Below are 17,574 nucleotides of genomic sequence, written 5' to 3' on the forward strand. Positions count from 1 at the left end.
TACCTAAGAGCCATTGCCATTATTTTAATAACTTTTTATGTGGACACGGATCTATAAAGTTGCAGTCACTTGTTTCAATTTTCTTTGGTAAAATTTCGTTTTAGAGTTTGAAAAAGTATCTGCCGCTTTTACCCCAGGACGACGTAACGCGACAAAACGAGGCTGCGCTGATCTACTATATGTCCTCTCCAGCGTAAAGGGGGAAACTTTCTTTGTTGTGTTACAAGCTCTGCTAGTTTTGTTGGGGTTGTATTCGAAGTGGGGAGATGTGTCAAGGTCGTGCATTATCTCATCATATCTCGCTATTCTTTCTTGGTCCAGTTTAGCAGATTTGCTTGTAGTCCGATGGGGCGCATATGAAGGACGGTCGCGGTCGAACACGTTGCTTAAGGATGCGTTCAAAGCTACTTTCTTGTTGGCCTGGTCCGAGTAAGTGACGTGTTTAGCTGGTGTCTGCGGCGCCTTCTCCTTCTGCATCGGTTGGTGCAGTGCTCCCTTCGGCTGTATCAGCGGTCTCGTCAGCCGCTGCGGTCGCTGCTCCTGCTGTTTACTGCCTTGCACTTTCTGTTGTTGGGCTTGTGGTTTTTGTTGTTGAGGTAGTTGCACCTTTTGTTGTGATTTGCTAACTTTGGGATCTTTGGAAACTTTCTTGTCAGTCTTCTGATGATCTAACTTATCTTTAGGACCTGCTTTACTTACAGCTTGTTTAAGCTGTTTGGGCTCCTCCTTAGTCACAACAGGTTTTTTGGTGGTGGATGGTATAATGGCTGTAGATGTTTTCGACATGGTGTCGCGTGGCCTTCTGGAATACCAAACCCAAGTATTATCTTTGCCTATATATCCATCTATACCTATTTTCCATTCACGACCATTTTTATCTGTGAACGTGCCTTCCTTAGAACTTTCATGACTCCCACCAGGCCCGATGAAGTTATTGGGTACCCAGCGGTTATCAGGACCTATGTAGCCGTCTTTGTTTATTTCTAGCCACTTTTGTCGCGAATCCCAGAAACCGCCCAAATCACTACATTCCCTTTTTCCATCTGGTCCTATAAAAAATCTGGGAATAGGTTTACCCTGTTTGTCGGTTAGTTTTACTCTGTAATCATTAAAGTCGTACTGTGATTCACTGGCAGTTAAAACAGGGGGATGCTTTGCTTTGGGGTCCCACCGCGCCGTGGGAGGTGTGAACTCAATGATCCAGCTGTCGCCATCACTGTCGGAGGTGGACATTTCTTCATCTGAGCATGAGCAAGAGTGTTGAGTAGGTGTTAAGTTAGGATCCACTATATCACCAATGCCATGAGTAGCATATGCTTCATCTGACTGACCGCACGGTGCACGAGGCTTCTTTACTTTTATATGAAGAGACCCTGTACTACCACCTCCACAGACCTGGCCGTCAGGTGCCTCATGGCATTCCAGAGGTGTATCAGCCCCATCTTTTTCAGCTATCTTTATTTTGGAATCTGTTACACAAGGACAATCAGGCACATTGAGATTGGGCAGGGGAAGAACCCCAATAGCTTGATTATAAGCTTTTAAACAAATGTCCTCGCACCTATCACGGAAGGTCGACTGCAGCAGTGCTCGTTTTCTTCTTGTCTCCCTCCGCTCCTTCCTCTCTTTCTTTTCTTGGTACCTCTTTATTTCCTCTTTGGTTTTGCCAACTCTGTATACCACTGGGGGCTTGTCATTGTCATATGGATACTGAAAGGGAAGACGCTCCTTCGAATACTTCTTAATGACTTCCATCGTTACGTAGTATTCTCCCTCGTGTTTCTTTATGACCAATGCCGGTTTTGGCTCATTTTTTTTCTTTTTCGGTGACAACGTGCGTTTCTTCTTGGCTTTGGTCTGCTTGCCTACTTTTTTTGTTTTCCGTTTCCGAGCCTGGCGTCTTTTAGCTGGACCCGCCTTTAATTTTTTACGACGCTGAAAATGATAAGTAACTACATTAATCTATAGATCTATAGACATTGGGTACCTACTTACCTAATTTAATCTAAGTAGATCTACGACCAGTTGTATTAGGTTCGTGGGTGAGGCATCTGGGTATATATTTTTTTCTTGTATGTTGAAGTGACATTGAAGATTTTTCAGTAAAAAATAAAGAAAAGGGTGATAGCTGTAACATTTTATTAACAATCATTAATTATTTGTAGTAAATTTAAGATTTTAATAACCAAATTAAAGGTATGGTTTGAATATTAACTACACTCGAACATTTGAATTTCTCCATCATGAAATTGATATTCTAGACTGGTAACTTTTACGCCTATTCCTGAAAAGAAAACGGGTTTGGAAATAATGAGTCTGAAAATGTAAAATTGCAGTCTTATGCATTGCTTTTTGAGTATCGTAAATATCGTTTGTGCACAAAAAAACTAAAAAAAACTAAAAATAAAACTCACCAATATGAGAGATATTGATAGTGTCCCACCTGCGGTCTAGGCGACTGCCCCCTCTACCGCCCCAGCGAGTTAGACATGAACATGTTCGTACACATCGACTTTGATAAGAAAATAATATGATTTCCACGCGAATAGCTTTATAGTAGATTCCTATTTGTATAACATGGCGTTAAAACCACTCACCTTCCCACCTTTCCGCTTATTCCCTTTGGATTCAGTATCTTTATTTTTTGACCCATCTTTCTTTGTCTCGACTGGTGCTGAAATAAAAATGTTAGAATCAGAATCATAATACCTATATTCTTATAAAAAAATTTATAAACATCTTATAAATAAATGAAGACTATCAATACAAAATTAAGTAAATAGAGAAGCGCTTAGACGAGCTCTACCTGGCATTCAGTAACTTATTATAATTAGCATAATTATCTTTTCCTATATTGTGCTTACTTTTAGGCTGCTTTTTATCCTTTGGCTTCTTCTTATCGTTTTTCCCCTTTCTTTTAGATTTCTTTGTTTTCACTGTAACGGCACTGAAGTTGGCGAATGAATCATTGCCCTTTATGAGTGGTTGTTTTTCTTTGACAATTTTCTCAGCACCGGAATCCGGCGGCTTTTCTGGTTCGGGCCAAGGACTTTTGACTTGAAGTTTTTCCTTGTCATACAGCTTGTGGTAGACGGGGCAGGGGTGCGGCTGCAGGAAGGCGGGCTGGGCGCGCGAGTCGTCGCCGAGGCACTCGTAGCCGCCGCACACCGAACAGAACGTCGTCTTTTTAGAGAATCTAAACGTGCATGTGCAATCGCAAATGCACGCTCTTTCCTCTGACTTATCTTTATTTTTATGCGAGGCCATAGCGTCAGCAATTAACTCTTTTACTTTTTCACCGACACCACATCCTTTGAGCTGACAGATGCTCTCTATTTTGTTGAAGTCGATGACTACGTCGCTGTCGGCGGGGCTGGCGGGCGCGGCAGGGCCGGGGCACACGACGCAGGGGGACTTCGGGGGCTGCGCGGGGGGGCACGGCGGCTCCAACACCAGAGCGGAGCACGCCGCCGCCGAGCAGTCCGTGGTCGCCGCATACTGCAGGCGCGAGGGACACGCGCGCCCGCACGCCCTCAGACCCACGACATCCGAGTCGGAAGATGATGACGACCCCTGCACATCTGAAGGCGTTTTTGTCTTCGACGATTTTGAGCTAACACGACCGCTTGATGGATCATTACCTGCTTCATTGGAACGCGCTTCGGTAGACGGCGGAGCGGGACTGTTCGGTACTGCGTGGTTCATGTAGTCATATAGTACAGTGAAGTAATTGACTATGTATGTTCTATTATTATTTATATTGATGGTGACTCCTGGAGATTTGGGCTTAGCCGGTTTTTCATCCTCCTCGTCACTTTCGTCTGAGCTAGACTCTGAACTGCTCTCCGTCTTCCTCTGCAATATAGTTTGCATTCGTTTGAAACATCCGCACTGCGTCGATAGACCTTCCGTGTTGCCACCTTTACTGAATTCACCCTCTTGAAGTAGGAAACTCTGTATGGTTTCAGCGACGGTGCAGTCCTTGCTTCCACAGGGGCCAACGATTTCTTCTAGATCGACCTCCTGATTGTCTTGTTCAACAAGATTTTCTATGTACCGTCTCATCTCTCTTGCGACTTTGCATTCGGTTCTACCGCAGGGCCCGCGCAGGTTGGCCATGTCGAAGATGCCGCCGCGCGGGCCGGGCTTCTGGGCGGCGTCGAGGCACACGGGGCAGGGCGCGGACTGCGCCTCCTGGCGGAAGCGGCGCGCCAGGTCGCCGGGCGGCCAGGCGCGTTCGCGGCAGTAGCAGTAGCGGTCCAGGTCGGCGGCGCGGTGGCGCGGGCGGATGGCGGGCCGCGGCGTCAACATGCGCAGGTCGTTGTTGCAGGACGCGATCACTCCGCGCACGTAGTCAATGATGAAGTCGATGCTGGGCGCCTGCACCAGCCCGCTCGGCTCCAGCGCGGGCGGCGGGTCCGTGTTGCCGGCGCAGCACATCTGCCCCTCCGCATCGTCCCAATTAGTAAGGTTGGTGCCTGGAGCATTCCTGTAATCCGCATACTCTATCTTCTTCACCTCGCTAGTGAATGTTTCATCGATTTTGCCCACATTCTCGATATACATTTCTTCAGACGTTTTCAAAGTGCACATAAAAGACGTGGTGACGTTATTCAAGCCGGTATATAGGAACTTCCTCATGCTGAGGTCATCGGACAGTGAGCGGAACGAAGTAGTGAGTCTGTCCTTGAGGTAGGACAGTTTGATCTGTAGCTCGACCTGCGCCATGATCTTGGAGCTGTCTACGTCGCGCACGTTGTAGGTCTCGATGACGGTGACGGGCGGCGGGTCCTCGCAGCGCAGCAGCGCCTGCAGGTAGGTGTGGAACTGCGGGTCCCACTTGACGGACACGGCGCCGATGAACACCAGCAGCTCCTCGCGGCTCCACACCGACACCTCCAGCGGCTCGTCGCGCATCGTCTGCAGCAGGACGGCGGCCGTGCTCGGCAGCAGCACGGACTGCCCGGCTTGTATCTGCGGCTTCGGCGGCTCTGGCGCTCCTTTCTTCTTTTTCCCCTTTTTCCCCTTTTTACCTTTCTTTTTCTTCTTCTTTGGCTTCTTTTTTTTCTTCTTCTTCTTACCCTTCTTACCCTTTTTACCTTTCACTGGAAGCGGTAGAGGTTCTGGCATAACTATTTTCAACTGACTCGGGTCTTTCAGCTCCAGTGAGAAGAGACCAGCGAATTCACTGCGGATTATTAGATTTTTGCTTTCCACAAAGCTCTGTATACTCCCCACCACTACTTCGAATAAAAACATTCCAGATTCGGCAGCCATTACGAATTTCAAGTTTTTGTTATCACTTAACACAATTTAGGGATACTTATTCATTTTTTATACAAAATTATTGTTTATTTACATAATGCGAATCCAATTTGTAAGAAAGTGTCAATAATTTATGTCATCTTCAAACTATTAAAAAAACAGCCAGTGCACGTGCATGCATAGTTTTTCTTTTTGTGTTTCACAAAAAATATTTCACTGTAAGTACCTACACAACTCACCACTAATTGACCAGAGAAGTAGGTACTTATAAATGTTCTTGCTGACCGTATACGTCTCTACTGTAAAAAAGTACTTACCTACGATACGACTTAAAAGAAAAACCAAAGGGTCTCTTGTAGCCAACCGTATATAGGTCCCTTGCTGCCCGGCAGAGTGTTGTGACACTCCTTGGGAGAGGCCTTTATTGCCTTTATCCAATGCAACGGTGTGCTATGGTCATCCTAATCTTAACTAGTCCTAACTAATATTATAAATGCGAAAGTAACTGTGTCTGTCTGTCTGTTACTCTTTCACGCCGAAACTACTGAACGGATTTGAATGAAATTGGTATACATATGGTCTAGACCCTGAGAAAGAACATATGCTACTTTTTATCCCGGAATTCTCACGGGAAAACTTTTTAAGGCGAAGTGAAGCTTCCGAGAACAACAGCTACTTATCGAAAAGGCGATCTGTATGATTTTTAAAATATTGAACACCGCCATCTATTGTCGAATAGCAATACTAATATTTTTACATCTTCTCTTTGAACAATTCTCAGAATAATAAAAATATAATATATTATTATGGTCTCTCGAATAATCACAAGATGTAGGTATACGTTTCAATTTTCAAACACACCTATCAGCTGATCAGTAAATGTCAGTTTGGCATTTACTGTGTCAAGTATTACGAAACGATGTATTTTTTTACACAACATTCCCGATTTTCAGTGGTTTCAGGCGTGTTTGACTTTTGGACGGAGTTAAAATGAAAACCGAAACATGATTCAGTGCAACTTCGTGCTCTGAGAATTTTTTACCGTAAGTACAGTATACTTTACTTTATTTTAATTTATATACTAGGTTCTTCATAGTTTTATCTAGAGGGGCATAGTGCAAATTGGTTACTTTGGTTGCTGATAAAATTTGTTTACTATTAAGAGCCCTAAATATAGTGTGTGTGACTAAAATGTGTAACATTCTGCAACATTTCGTAATACGCCGGCCACCGAAGATATGATGTAACTCTAAGAAACAAAGATTGGAAACCAATTGGGAACCGATTAACATAACCCTTTTATATTTGGCGCAATTCTAATACATCTGAAAATAGTCCAACATACACAAAAAATTAGACATTTTCAAAGCATCAAAAATATGAAACAATCCTAGTTTTATTTATGAAAATTTGCAAGGGCTTTCTAATCTTTTAGACATAGTGTGTGATTTTGTTAACCATATTAACTTTGTGTTAGCGAGTGCTTGTGAACAGTTGAAAAATTGGAGTGATATGTGTCCGTAGTGCAATGGACTTCGTTGTAGGCGGTTTGGCCGGAGTGGGGGCGGGGTTCTTCAGTAACCCATTTGATGTGGTGAAGACTCGTATGCAGCTGCAGGGTGAGCTGCGACCGCGGGGCCAGCATGCGGTGCACTACCGGAACGTCCCGCACGCCATCTACACCATCATCAAGCATGATGGTATTGCTGCCCTACAAAAAGGCTTAGCTCCTGCACTGTGGTTTCAATTGGTTGTCAATGGAGTGAGGTAAGTTGTTTTTTTTACGTTTCTTATGTGTTTTTTGTTAGGAAACAAAGTATTTGTTTTGTTGAAGCTTTTAATCAATTCCAAAAGCATGATAAAATAAATGTAAATAATTTTAATTACCTATCTAAATTCCAGATTAGGTGTTTACCAAACATGTGATGACTTTGGCTGGATAAGAGATGAAAGGAATAACACAAAGTTCACAAACAGTCTGGTAGTGGGAGCATTTGCGGGCATGCTCGGAGCGTTGTTTGGCAGTCCACTGCAACTGGTGAAGACCCAGCTCATGTCCTATTCCTCAGAAAAGATAGCTGTTGGAACTCAACATGCCCACACAGGTATATGCATAGGTCACATAGATATATGTATTATTATGTGATATCAGATATTTGGGAGGTAAAATTATAATTTACTAGATTCTGGAGCTTCTTGGGATTCCTGGGATAAAAAGTAGCATTATATTGTTAATCTGGTGTTTATATTCTACAGGGTGTTGCAAAAAGGGTATACTAAGCCGAAACCTACATATGCAGCATGGTATATCTAAGCCCGAAACTGAAATCAGAATTTGAAAATTCGCGAAAAAAAATATCATTTTCCACAGAATTTTAGAATTTTGAAATTCTGATATCAGTTCATATACCATGCTGCACATGTAGGTTTCGGCTTAGTATACCCTTTTTTCAACACCCTGTATATTACCCTGAGGTTATGAGGCAAGAAAGAGAATCAAACATACCTACATACTTAAAAACTTTCGCCTTTACAATTGATATTACCTAATGTTATGTGATAAGTGTGAAGTGCGATCACATGAAATTGACTGAAAATCACTGTTTCAGGTGCATTTTACGCAGTTAAATCAATTTACAAGAAGAATGGTATCGGAGGCCTGTGGAGAGGAGCTCACGGCATGATGCTCAGAAACTCTATAGGATCCGCTTCTCAAATAGCTGCATTTGCTTTGTAAGTGATAATTAAAATACTATTACTTTTTACCTAGCAAACTAAATCTAAGTTGGAATAACTACCTTGTACCTACCTTTGCGTAAACCGGTAAAATTCTTATTAATTACCTATTATTTTTAACAACTGGATAGACTACAGAGCCAGTTATTTTACGTGTAAAGCCACCTTCTACCTCACCCTTTTAGGGAATTACTAACACTAACTTATTCAAAAACTAACACCACCTAACCTATATTTTACCTATTCCTGTAGGTGTAAAGAGTGGATGGACAATAACAACAGGTTCCAGCAATCCAAGTATTTATCAGCATTCGTGGCGAGCAACGTCGGCGCCGTCATGAAGACCGTCGCGCTCACGCCCATGGACGTCATCATGACCAGGCTCTACAACCAAGGTACGTGTTGACGCGAGTTGGATCGGTAACTAACCAGTATTCATTTTAGCACTTGTTACACTATCCAATGTTGGGTGCATGTAAGGGACCTTCCCGAATGACGTATTCGGCTATACAACCAAGGTAGTGCATGTGCAAGTATTGTTATTGGTAACCAGCATTAATTTGAGCACTTATTACACTATCCCATTTTAGGTGAAAGTGAACTTGATGAAATGAAAGGGGCCTCCTCAAGTAACCAACAGTGACATATCAATCAATGCTGGCTTATCCTTTCACTACGGTGACAAAAACAAGCTCTATCAGTTGTTACCGATATAAGAACTATCCAATCCAATCATCTCCTTGTTACTTATTACATTACACTACCTTAGCTCTCTAATATAATAATATAAGACGGTCTTATAAATATTCAGAATCTGTATGTATCTCGACTGACGGTACTGACCTTTCCAACAAAGCTCTTCTGCATTATTATCTAGCGGCTTATATGCCATTGTCCCACTGATAGTTTTGTCATAGATTTTTTATCAATGTATGATTCCTTTAATGACGGCAAACCGCGTGACCAACTTATCACCTTATCGCAAAGAATAAATATTATGTATGGGGCGATGCGATTGTTAGGCAGATTCCAGTCGTCCAGTATAAATTTAACATTTTACAGACAATTAAAAACTAACAATATTGAATACGTTTCAGCTGTAGATGTCAACGGTCGCGGCATTCTCTACTCCGGTATAGCGGACTGCGCGAGAAAGATCACCAAATCTGAAGGGTTACTGGCGTTCTACAAGGGCATAGGGCCTTCCTATCTACGCCAGGCGCCACACACTGTTCTACTTCTAGTATTCTGGGACGTTCTGAAGGATTTACAGAAAACATTTGACCCCAAATCTTGAAATCGGGGGCAAATAGTGACTACCCTTAATGAATCGTTAAGTTTAGATAGAAATTTAAGTAAATTTAGCTACCTAGTCAGCTTGACACAAAAATAATGTCTAAAATGTTACAGACGTTCATATCTTTCAATTAATTGAATAAACGTTTACTATTTATTGATTTACTTATCAACCAATTATGAAAGTAGTGGCCATTCAAACAGTAATAAATAATTAAGTACGTTAGTAATTTTTACATATGGAAATTATTACAATAAAATTACCTATACAGGTAGGTAGTCGGTATTGATATTATTTATTACCTATGCAGTAGGTACGGTACCTATACTTTGTTAATAATTTTATTTATATTATAATTGGGCAATATGGGAATGAGCAATATTAAATTTAATATTATTGTTAAATCTAACCAAATACATGAATTTTATATTAATTATGATTATGTGCCATTAAATTTACTATTGGTAGGTAGACACTTACCTATCATCTAAAAAGTTTGTAAATTGATCACAAGGTACTGTGTGATTTCACAGTCGGCATGTTTCAAAGTTACATATACATACATACATATGCACTCACGACTGTAATCCCCGAAAGGGTAGTCAGAGGTGGCTCACAAAGCGAGCCACCCAATTTTCGCAGCACTTTTTTTCAAAGTCATTACGTAATTAATTAATTAACGTAAAAGTTTTAACTAACTACTTACCTAAACTACTGAAGACCTATTTAATATGTATGTATAACAATATTAATATGGCTGAACAAAGACTCAAATTTACTTTACTGGTACCTACTTACCTACGTACTATAAATCACTACTTTGGACTTTGAATAATGGACAACATTTCATTTTCTTTACCCTATATTTTTATTAGTTATTCGGAAAGTTTATAGAAAATTAGTGGACCCGTATTTTTTTATTTTGTATATACATAAATTTTTGCATGTTATTTTTAACTTTAAAGTTAATTATTTTAAAACCGGAAATGACGTCACATATTAGGCTCAATTTTTATTTTTGTCTATTGCCTGAGTCTCGAAAAAAAACATAAATGACACTGACAAGTGACATTTAAACTTTGTTTACATGCCAACCAACAAATGGGTCATTTTCAAGTGGATGAATATCAAACTGCCATATGTCACGTCCACGCAAAATTTGGGAAATGGAGGTTTTTGTTTTCTCTATTATTTAATGGTCATAGAACTTGCCCCGTGATTTAATCAGTTGACTTGTGACCTTAAGAATGTATTTTAATAAACAAATCCATTGTAACACTCATAGAAAGGCGTAAAAGTTAATAAACAGTTTGGACTTATAGCAGTTTGATATGCCCATACAAGACTTATGCTGTTTTGATATGAGTCATAAGGACTTATAGTTGTTTGAAAAATACTAATATCATGGGCCGGACTCAGTAAGACTAATATAGTCTATATTCTATTAAATACAATGAAGTTAATCAACCAAAATTAATCGGTAGAAAAGTACCAACCTACCGTATTATATTCTACCCGATACGGCCCTGTGTTTACTACGAAAATGCTTTGTGTTTGACACGTGGGTTGGAAAAAAAGGGGTTTTAAACTTACTTGGCCATAGTTTTCTGTCGTTTTTTTGCTACACTCTTCAATCTATTCCTTTTCCGAGCTTTATCAGGGTCCACAATCACAATTTCCTCAACATTTTCATTCATATTTGTTATAAAAAACTGGGAGCACACACCACAGCCTCGAAATTCTCACCAAGTATGACGCCATGTTGAAAAAATTACGCTCTGTGATTGGCCGGAATGGACTTGTGAAAATTTGTAATGCGAAACGGTTATACTTAAAAGGATTTGAAAAAACTTACTTTTTTAACGGCTTTTTTCTCATGGATGCTTTGCACTTATTGGAACTTGAAGGGCATAAGCAAACTGACATTTTAACGGAGAATACGACCAAATCAAAAAGTAAATTTTTCGGGTAGGTGGACATATGGCAGTTTGATATTCATCCACTCATTAATGACCTTGATATTTCTGATGATGGAAAGTAGGTACCTATCATGTAAAAAATAAGCAGAAGCATTTTTTCAGCTGTGTAGGCGGTGGCATGCTCTGGGACATATTATATAGAGGTCATCTCTTAAAAATAAATAAAAAAAATAGTCAGAAAGTGTCAGAACAGAATTAATGAAAATGACCCAAATAAACAACAACGTCACGATAAAACGTCAACGTCAATCAAAAATGAAAGTGACAGTTACTTTGTTTTTAAATCTATAGGCTTTGATCATCAAAATGCATCGCACCTGATGCATGACGTCATCAGCACTTTTTTACTATTTTATGATTTTCTCGAAAATGATACATCCAAAAAATACAAAAACATTTTTATTGTGGCCTTTAGAGCTAAATCTGGAAATGGTTTTCGATTTATAGCATCTTTAGTTTTTTGAAATGTTGTCCATTAAATTACAGAAAATGCGTGCGCGTGCGTAAGGATTTATATCAAACAGAAGTTTTTTCAAATCTGTTCATTATTGTATCATGAATTAGGTACTAAGTAATATTTTCTACCATTTATACATAGTTATACCGATTTTTTTTGTTACAATTTAATGTAGTATTGCACAGTATTAATTATACGACCCTGTGAGCATTTTATACGCATCCTAGTTCTGTCGAATACGAATAGGTACCTAAGATACTTAGCTTATATCGTGCTAAAATACAATAATGTTCATATGATGAACTATAAAGTACGTAACGTACATACATACGTATAATTATTACAAGTATTGGTCTGTTATTTTTACCTTTTGAATTCTGAATGGAGCCTAGCTTAAACCTTAAACTAGATTAGGTAATAATATTAATTTGGTACATAATAGGTTATGCGTAGGAGAACTAATTTCCTAAAGTCTTCAATTCATTATTATCTAGATATAGTTATCTAGTTCTATGCTCATCAAAAAAATTGTGTTATAGGTAGTCCTTTATGTAAAATCTTTACCCCCTTATTCATAGAAAAGTTACAATACGTTTTAACTAATAAACTGTTTTGTCCCTCTCTGTCAAGAAACAAATTGTTCTTTGTCGGAGAGGGACAAAACAGTTTATTAGTTAAAACGTATTGTAACTTCTCTATGAATAAGGGGGTTAGAATGTAGGTCTTAATAAAATCAATCGCATTTAATGTAGCTATAGATTTGATCCATCCAAAGCTTGTTTTACCAATGGTTTTAATTAAATTTACTTATTATTAACTTAAGTAGTAGGTGTACTACGTATGCCTACATAAGTTTTTATTAATTAATAAACTTATTTACAAATTTGCCTGAGTTCTTTTATTTATACTTAGGGCGTCACACACACACACACACACACGCACTCACGCCTTGTACTAATGTACTCCCTTGCGAGGTAGGCAGAGGTACATTGCTGCACCCACTTTTCGCCAGAGTGTTAGGTATGTTAGTCCCAATGTAATAGGGGGCGGGCCTATTGCCATTTTACGGGCACATCCAGGACCCGAGAACAAATATCTGTGTTTAAACAAATATCTGCCCCAGCCGGGAATCGAACCCGGGACCATCGGCTCAGTAGTCAGGGTCACTAACCACTACGCCATTCGGTCGTCTTACTTACACTTAGGGCGTCTTGCACAACAAAGTTAAATAAAATTAAATAGTTTGTCTCTTGCTCTGACAGTATAATGTCAGAGCAAGAGGTCATAGATTTAATTTTGTTTAACTTTGTTGTGCAAGACACCCTAAGTCAAGTACTTAAGCCAAGAGTGTTAAACGTAGCTACCTACACACAATAATTATGTCAAAACTTATTCAATAATCATAATTATAATTATGATACATTGTGTGAATAATCAAACTACCTTCATAAACTGATCTTAATAAAGCTACATTTAGTACATTTCAACTATTTTCTTTCTAGATCTTCCTTAAACATTCAAAATGGCGGCGAAACAAAACAAAGATGGCGTCCTACGTGACCTCACAGACCTCACCATGGGCGGGACTTCTGCCATGTTCGCTACCTTGTTCACCAACCCCATAGAGGTTGTCAAAACGAGGCTGCAACTACAGGGAGAGTTGAGATCGAAGGGACAAACCACTGTTTTCTACAAGAATGTACCTCACGGGCTGTATATGGTATTCAAAACTGAAGGCCTGAGGGCTCTGCAAAGTGGATTGCCGGCATATCTTGGATTTCAGTTCTTTCTGAATAGTTTTAGGTAAGATGTTTTAACTAGTTTGGCTGTGCCTCTGAGAGTAGGTAAAAGATGAGGAGGAGGTAAGAAACTAAAATAGTTATGAAAATATTCTCTAATGAAAAATACACCAACAAATGTAGGAAATGTCCCCAATGTGCATGTGCCGCATTCTGGAACGACACACGTTGGGAAATGCAGTTATTTCCGAAGCGCTATATTTGTTTATCTAAATTTAGCCATCAACGACGTCAAAAGCGGTGGTTTGAGAAAATGTTTCTTGCTTGACTTGGTATCTATACCTACCATACATCTATGTAATTTGTAGGTAGATTGGGTATTGTGCGCACTACTTTTATCTTTCTATGCAGATATTTTGATTGTTTACCATGTACGGGTCCCCACTTAGTAGACGGTGAGAATCCCATACACTAGATGTAGTAGTTGATAGTTAGTTGTAGTTGTAGTATTAGGAAGCACAGTCACAGAAACACTGATCTTCACTAAAGGTAAGTAAGTTTATTATGGCCAAAGTAGTTACACAGTTTATGAGTGGTTTTGAGCCTTGCCCGCGTAAGTAAGTTGCGAGTTCCACGGTTGATACAAGACTGAAGTTAGGTAGGTAATTAGGTCAAAGTAATATTAGTATGAATGCAGTAATAAGTGTATGACGCGTATGACGTCACGCAAGGTGTACGGTTCCGTACATGCTCCAGAGGGAACAAAAGAGAAAAGAAAAGAAAGGCTCAAAACCATTTACAAAGCAAAGAATGTTAAATATCAAATGAAAATGGTATCCGGCTCGAAGGACCATAAATGTACGGGTCCCCACTTAGTAGACGGTGAGAATCCCATACACTAGATGTAGTAGTTGATAGTTAGTTGTAGTTGTAGTATTAGGAAGCACAGTCACAGAAACACTGATCTTCACTAAAGGTAAGTAAGTTTATTATGGCCAAAGTAGTTACACAGTTTATGAGTGGTTTTGAGCCTTGCCCGCGTAAGTAAGTTGCGAGTTCCACGGTTGATACAAGACTGAAGTTAGGTAGGTAATTAGGTCAAAGTAATATTAGTATGAATGCAGTAATAAGTGTATGACGCGTATGACGTCACGCAAGGTGTACGGTTCCGTACATACCATTAAGAATAATACTTTGTTCTCCCACGTGCAAATAATTATACGCGCGTCATAGATCATACACCTACCTATGATAACTATTGATAAGATTTTGATGCAAACCTGTAAATTTTTTTTTTTTTTATTTATTTATGCTTTTATTGCACAATTTACAAAAGTAGATGTACAATGAGGTGGACTTAATGCTAAGAGCATTCTCTACCAGTCAACCTGCAGGAGGTTCATCACATGATCATTGTGAAATCTCTTATCAGTTCTATCCTAAGTAAGGTTTCTTTAGCGTAATTTAGATATTATTTAAGCTTACATCTCAATTAATTATTTTACCACTTAGGTACCTAGTATTACCTACTTAATTTTAAATTCCTTTGGATTAAAACAAACCTACAAACGTTGTAAGTATATTCACATAAATGACCTATTAAACCATATCCATTTCTCCATTTCCAGATTAGGCGTATACCGCATATGCGAGCGCCGTGGCCTCACCACCACATCCGACGGTCGCACGTCAATCCTCGGCGGTGCCGCGGCGGCGGGCGTCGGCGGAGCGCTAGGGTCCGTCGCCGGAGCACCCTTCTACCTCGTGAAGACCAGGCTGCAAGCGCAAGCCGCGAAGGCCATAGCTGTCGGACATCAGCATAGTCATAGCGGGACGTTTAGCGCGCTGGGAGAGATCTTTCGGAAGGAGGGAATTAGAGGTACTTACTTAGCTATAAATAAATGAATGAACTTTTTCTTACTTGAGACTTCATAGTAAACCCTCCCCATTGAAAGAGTGTTATAAGTTTGACACAGATTCAAATACCAGTAGCGGTCTGTGTCCGAATGTGTGTGTATTTGTTCAGATGTTTTTGTTTATCGAAAAACTTACGCTGAGTTCCAGAAAGGAGCTTTAAGCTAATGCGACCTTAAATGAATTGCTGCCTTGCTTTGAAAGACATAGATTTAATGTCGACAATAGCTTAAAGTCCCTTTCTGCTACTCGGAATTAGTCATGTTTCATCATTATAGGTTTTAGACTTTCAGAAGTTGTTATAGGATTAGAAGACATCGGCATCGGTTTACCAAATAAGGAGGTAGTTATACATTGCCATCTACCGGCCACCAACTATAACTATTCTCCACTAAATGTAAATTTCTCTTACGTTCCAGGCATATTCCGTGGTGTGACGCCGCAAATCCCCCGCGGTATGGTCGGCAGCAGCTCACAAATGGTCAGCTTCGGGTTCGCCAAAGACTGGCTGCGAGGCCGCGGCTGGCTGCTGAATAACCCCGTGCTGCTGTCGTTCATGGGAGCCAACCTGGGCGGTTTGGTCATGACCGTCTGCTTGAACCCGTTCGACGTCGCTGCGACACGGCTGTCTAACCAACGTGAGTTGTTCAGACTCGATGACTTTGTGATTTGGTCGGTTTATGGTAGTATTTAGGTTTACGGTAGTTTTGAAATTAGGTATATACCTATATACAATGCACCTATACATTTGCGGTAGCGTTTTTTTAGTTTCGGTCCTCAATGCCGAACTTGTATAGGTAGGTATATTATCTTCAACAACCGTAACTAATATTGCGTGCATCTTATTAAATGTATATAGTATATTGCACGTAAGGCCCCGTATAAGATCTAAAATGCATTTTAAAAAATTTGGTCACATATGCAATAAACCTAAATTTAATTTTCAATTAAGAGCTCTACAAACAACGAAGGAGTTCACTAATTAAGTTCCTATTTTACTCTAATTTCAGCGGTCGACGCGCGCAACCGAGGCACCCTGTACTCCGGAATGGTAGACTGTTTCGTAAAGATCATCAGGAAGGAAGGAGTGTACGGGCTTTACAAAGGAGTAGGAGCTAATTACCTGAGGCTTGGGCCTCATACTGTGCTGCTATTGGTCTGTTGGGACCAGCTGAAGGTACTCGAACAATATCTGCGGGGTTGAATGCCAAGTGATGTTGAATTGAAAAGTGAGCGCGTCTGATTCACTTGTTATGTGAATAACGTTTAGAAAAGTGTGCATTTCTAGTGAAAGTTTAGTAGCTTATTTATTGGGAATAATGTTGGGCAATGGACAATTAATTCACAGGGTATATTTAAAACTGGGTTAAGAAGTTACAATAGTTAAGATTATATTAGCTGTTATGTTTGTATTAGATGTAAGAATAAACCTACAAAATACATATTTTTCTACCAATATTTTATAAAAAAACATGAATTTATTTGCACCTACTTTAGTTTTGTATGAGGGTAGTTAGTATAGTTAGTCAGATTTAAACTTATATGTATAGGTAACGGGTTGGCAGAACTAGTAATAAGTTAGTGAAACGAATTTATATTCCAAAAAGGCCTTTATTTTCTTTAGCACAACATTTGGCGATGTTAGCATTGCTAACGACTATTAAGACAGGCTCATAGTGCAAATAAAACTTATTCAGATTTACTTAAAGATATAAAAGTCAGGACTCATCACACTACATCTAATACTATTTTAAATTATGCGCTACTATTTTGTCCGATTAGATCTTAGACATACCTACTTAATAAACAATATTTAATTTGGTAAGGAAGTTTAAAAATATGTAATACACACTTGTGATTGAAATAGAATGCATTTACGTTCATTTACTTATTTTTATGCAATAAATGGCAAAATAAAACTAAATTAATTTGTCTTTTAGAAAGGCCGTTACTTCTATTTATACTTTCTTATGTAAAAACATAACACAGTCATGTTGAGCGGACTTCTTATCATATAAAATTACAACAGTACTCTGATACACTGAACTCAAAGACAAAGTAATTTTAACAATATAATTCAGATAATTGCTTTCTTGTTAAAAACAGAATATATCATTATAATTCTTTAATAAGCACACAAAATTATATAAGTACTTAGGGTTTTTTTACTAATTACAATTATTTTAA

At 39.4% G+C, this 17,574-nt stretch overlaps 2 protein-coding genes across 5 annotated transcripts; one reads left to right on the forward strand and one right to left on the reverse strand.

Moving 5' to 3' along the window:
• Positions 1–9: 9 nt before the first annotated feature.
• LOC105381566 lies at positions 10–5,441 on the reverse strand. 2 transcript variants are annotated; one of them, XM_048623349.1, is made up of 3 exons: positions 2,865–5,441; positions 2,598–2,668; positions 10–1,935 (listed from the first exon to the last, which is right to left on the reverse strand). In XM_048623349.1, exons 1-3 carry the CDS (start codon positions 5,275–5,277, stop codon positions 52–54), a joined length of 4,368 nt encoding a protein of 1,455 aa, XP_048479306.1. In that variant the 5' UTR covers positions 5,278–5,441; the 3' UTR covers positions 10–51. The 2 variants fall into 2 exon arrangements, with proteins under 2 accessions (XP_048479306.1, XP_048479305.1); XM_048623348.1 differs by having other exon boundaries at positions 2,598–2,674; positions 2,865–5,440.
• Positions 5,442–6,083: 642 nt separating this feature from the next.
• Positions 6,084–17,326, forward strand: LOC105381521 (solute carrier family 25 member 35). Of its 3 annotated transcripts, none has more exons than XM_038118073.2 (6): positions 6,152–6,308; positions 6,810–7,032; positions 7,168–7,370; positions 7,875–7,998; positions 8,254–8,396; positions 9,099–10,100. In XM_038118073.2, exons 2-6 carry the CDS (start codon positions 6,872–6,874, stop codon positions 9,296–9,298), a joined length of 831 nt encoding a protein of 276 aa, XP_037974001.2. In that variant the 5' UTR covers positions 6,152–6,308; positions 6,810–6,871; the 3' UTR covers positions 9,299–10,100. The 3 variants fall into 3 exon arrangements, with proteins under 3 accessions (XP_011549563.3, XP_037974001.2, XP_011549564.3); XM_011551262.3 differs by having other exon boundaries at positions 6,154–6,308; positions 6,790–7,032; XM_011551261.3 differs by lacking the exons at positions 6,810–7,032; positions 7,168–7,370; positions 7,875–7,998; positions 8,254–8,396; positions 9,099–10,100 and adding exons at positions 13,237–13,537; positions 15,102–15,352; positions 15,807–16,025; positions 16,398–17,326 and having other exon boundaries at positions 6,084–6,308.
• The last annotated feature ends 248 nt before the right edge of the window (positions 17,327–17,574 follow it).

Source organism: Plutella xylostella, chromosome 10 (genome assembly GCF_932276165.1).
Source record: "Plutella xylostella chromosome 10, ilPluXylo3.1, whole genome shotgun sequence".
NCBI classification, from domain to species: Eukaryota; Metazoa; Arthropoda; class Insecta; order Lepidoptera; family Plutellidae; genus Plutella; species Plutella xylostella.

Excerpts from the sequence above, each read along its gene's own strand:
- LOC105381566 (XM_048623348.1), bottom strand. The coding sequence starts at position 5,277 with ATGGCTGCCGAATCTGGAATGTTTTTATTCGAAGTAGTGGTGGGGAGT. Across the intron at positions 2,675-2,864 it reads GGATAAAAAGCAGCCTAAAA|CACCAGTCGAGACAAAGAAA; the intron begins GTAAGCACAATA and ends TTTTTATTTCAG. Across the intron at positions 1,936-2,597 it reads ATAAGCGGAAAGGTGGGAAG|CGTCGTAAAAAATTAAAGGC; the intron begins GTGAGTGGTTTT and ends TATCATTTTCAG.
- LOC105381521 (XM_011551261.3), top strand. The coding sequence starts at position 13,257 with ATGGCGGCGAAACAAAACAAAGATGGCGTCCTACGTGACCTCACAGAC. Across the intron at positions 13,538-15,101 it reads TTCTTTCTGAATAGTTTTAG|ATTAGGCGTATACCGCATAT; the intron begins GTAAGATGTTTT and ends CTCCATTTCCAG. Across the intron at positions 16,026-16,397 it reads GACACGGCTGTCTAACCAAC|CGGTCGACGCGCGCAACCGA; the intron begins GTGAGTTGTTCA and ends CTCTAATTTCAG.